Below are 1,624 nucleotides of genomic sequence, written 5' to 3'. Positions count from 1 at the left end.
CTCCAGGTCTGACCCTCTGCTGCCGCCGCAGGTCCAGCCCGTGTCCCGCAGGAAGCTGCAGCTGGCGGGCGTGGCCGCCATGCTGGTGGCCTGCAAGTACGAGGAGATGTTCTGCCCGGAGGTGGGAGACTTCGCCTACATCACGGACGACGCCTTCAGCAGGGCCCAGATCCTGGAGATGGAGCAGCTGGTGCTGAGGAGGCTCGGCTTCCAGCTGGGGCGCCCGCTGCCGCTGCACTTCCTGCGCCGAGCCTCCAAGGTGGCAAACGTGAGTCTGGAGCTGCAGGGGGTTCTGGGAAAACTCCTGATCGGCCCATCGCTTCCAGACTTCATGTAGCGGCGCTCCGATGAACCGACGGCTGTCTGAGCATCAGCAGCCTGTTGCCATAACGATGTTTCTGGGCGGTAAACTGTCCCAGGTGGTGGTTTTGTTTCTGGAGACCATTTTCAGCTCGTGATGCCAGAAACGCCCTCTCAGATAAAACTTAACTTTTTAAAGCATTTCAGGTCAAACTTGAGCTCCGTAACCAAATTTAGTTTGAAAAATGTTGAATCTTTTTGTCTTGAACAGAGAAAAAAGGCAGGCAGGAGTTAAAACTTACTACATCAGACTGTCTCAATTGTTTGCAGCATTTATTTTCAAAATGGCGACTTTTCAACAATATTGAACATGGAGCATCTATAACAATTATTATTTTCCCAACCGCTTGTTGTGACAGGCTTATGCTGTGTTGCATTTTGGGCAATAACTTTATTTTTATTTTTTATTTTTTTTGTTTTTTTTGAAGGAACTGAATTGATGATCTTCACCTTTTGTCTGATGTTTGATTTTTGTTTTTAAATCCATTCCTAAGCTAAATGTTAGTTGCGTTTTAAAGATTTCTGATCGGCCAGGAAACTCGCATCGATCGTTTAGTCTGGTCTGGATCCAAAGAAATGGACTGAACCAGGAGTTCTCCAGGGTTCTGGTCCAGACTGGATCAGTGGTTCTGACTGTCTCTGTGTCTCAGACCGACGTAGAGAAGCACACTCTGGCCAAGTACCTGATGGAGCTGACCCTCCTGGACTACCAGATGGTCCACCTGCGGCCCTCTGAGGTCGCCGCCGCCTCCCTGTGTCTGTCCCAGCTGCTGGTGGACGGCCTGCCCTGGGTGAGTCGCCCTACCTGTCCCTCTGTCGGCTTCACCTATTCCAGCTGGAAACTAGAGGTCAGGATGACCTCTGACCTCGGAGCCACATGAAGCTGGTTCCAAAGTGGACCTTGTACCAGCTGCAGAACATTTCCAGGATCGGAGAAACTCATCCAGGCGTTTCTCTTTAGTGGCTTTGATTCCTGCAGCAGCGTCTTCACAGGTCTGACTGACAGATCAACGGTCCAGAGCGCTGCTGCTGCTGGAGTTCTGACTAGAACCAGGATGATGGCGACAGTCCTTGGCTGAGAGAAGAGACTTTGAACTACTGCTGGTAGTTTATAAATCACTGATCTGCTGTTGTCCCAACCCTCCAGGCCGCAGGTTCAGCTGAAACACTGAGTTGCAGCTAAAACCCAGCTGGTTGGAGCCGTTTTGGTCCCGTAATAAATGGGACAGAATGTTGGTTCCTGTTTTCTAGACTAATGAACGTT

At 50.4% G+C, this 1,624-nt stretch overlaps 1 protein-coding gene across 1 annotated transcript in view; it reads left to right on the top strand.

The window, feature by feature from the left end:
- LOC103460818 (G2/mitotic-specific cyclin-B2-like) overlaps nucleotides 1-1,618 on the top strand; it is a gene marked incomplete at its 5' end in the record, with an annotated part of 6,703 nt that extends 5,085 nt beyond the window's left edge. The window contains 2 exons of the mRNA XM_008403127.1: nucleotides 7-268; nucleotides 1,011-1,618. Of these exons, the coding sequence (XP_008401349.1) occupies nucleotides 7-268; nucleotides 1,011-1,241 (493 nt within the window). The remainder of the gene's footprint in view (nucleotides 1-6; nucleotides 269-1,010) is intronic.
- Between the last annotated feature and the right edge of the window lie 6 nt (nucleotides 1,619-1,624).

Source organism: Poecilia reticulata, unplaced genomic scaffold, assembly GCF_000633615.1.
Source record: "Poecilia reticulata strain Guanapo unplaced genomic scaffold, Guppy_female_1.0+MT scaffold_300, whole genome shotgun sequence".
In the NCBI taxonomy this organism is placed as follows: Eukaryota; Metazoa; Chordata; class Actinopteri; order Cyprinodontiformes; family Poeciliidae; genus Poecilia; species Poecilia reticulata.
Note: the sequence above shows the minus strand (reverse complement) of the source record. Positions and strands in the feature narration are given on the sequence as shown.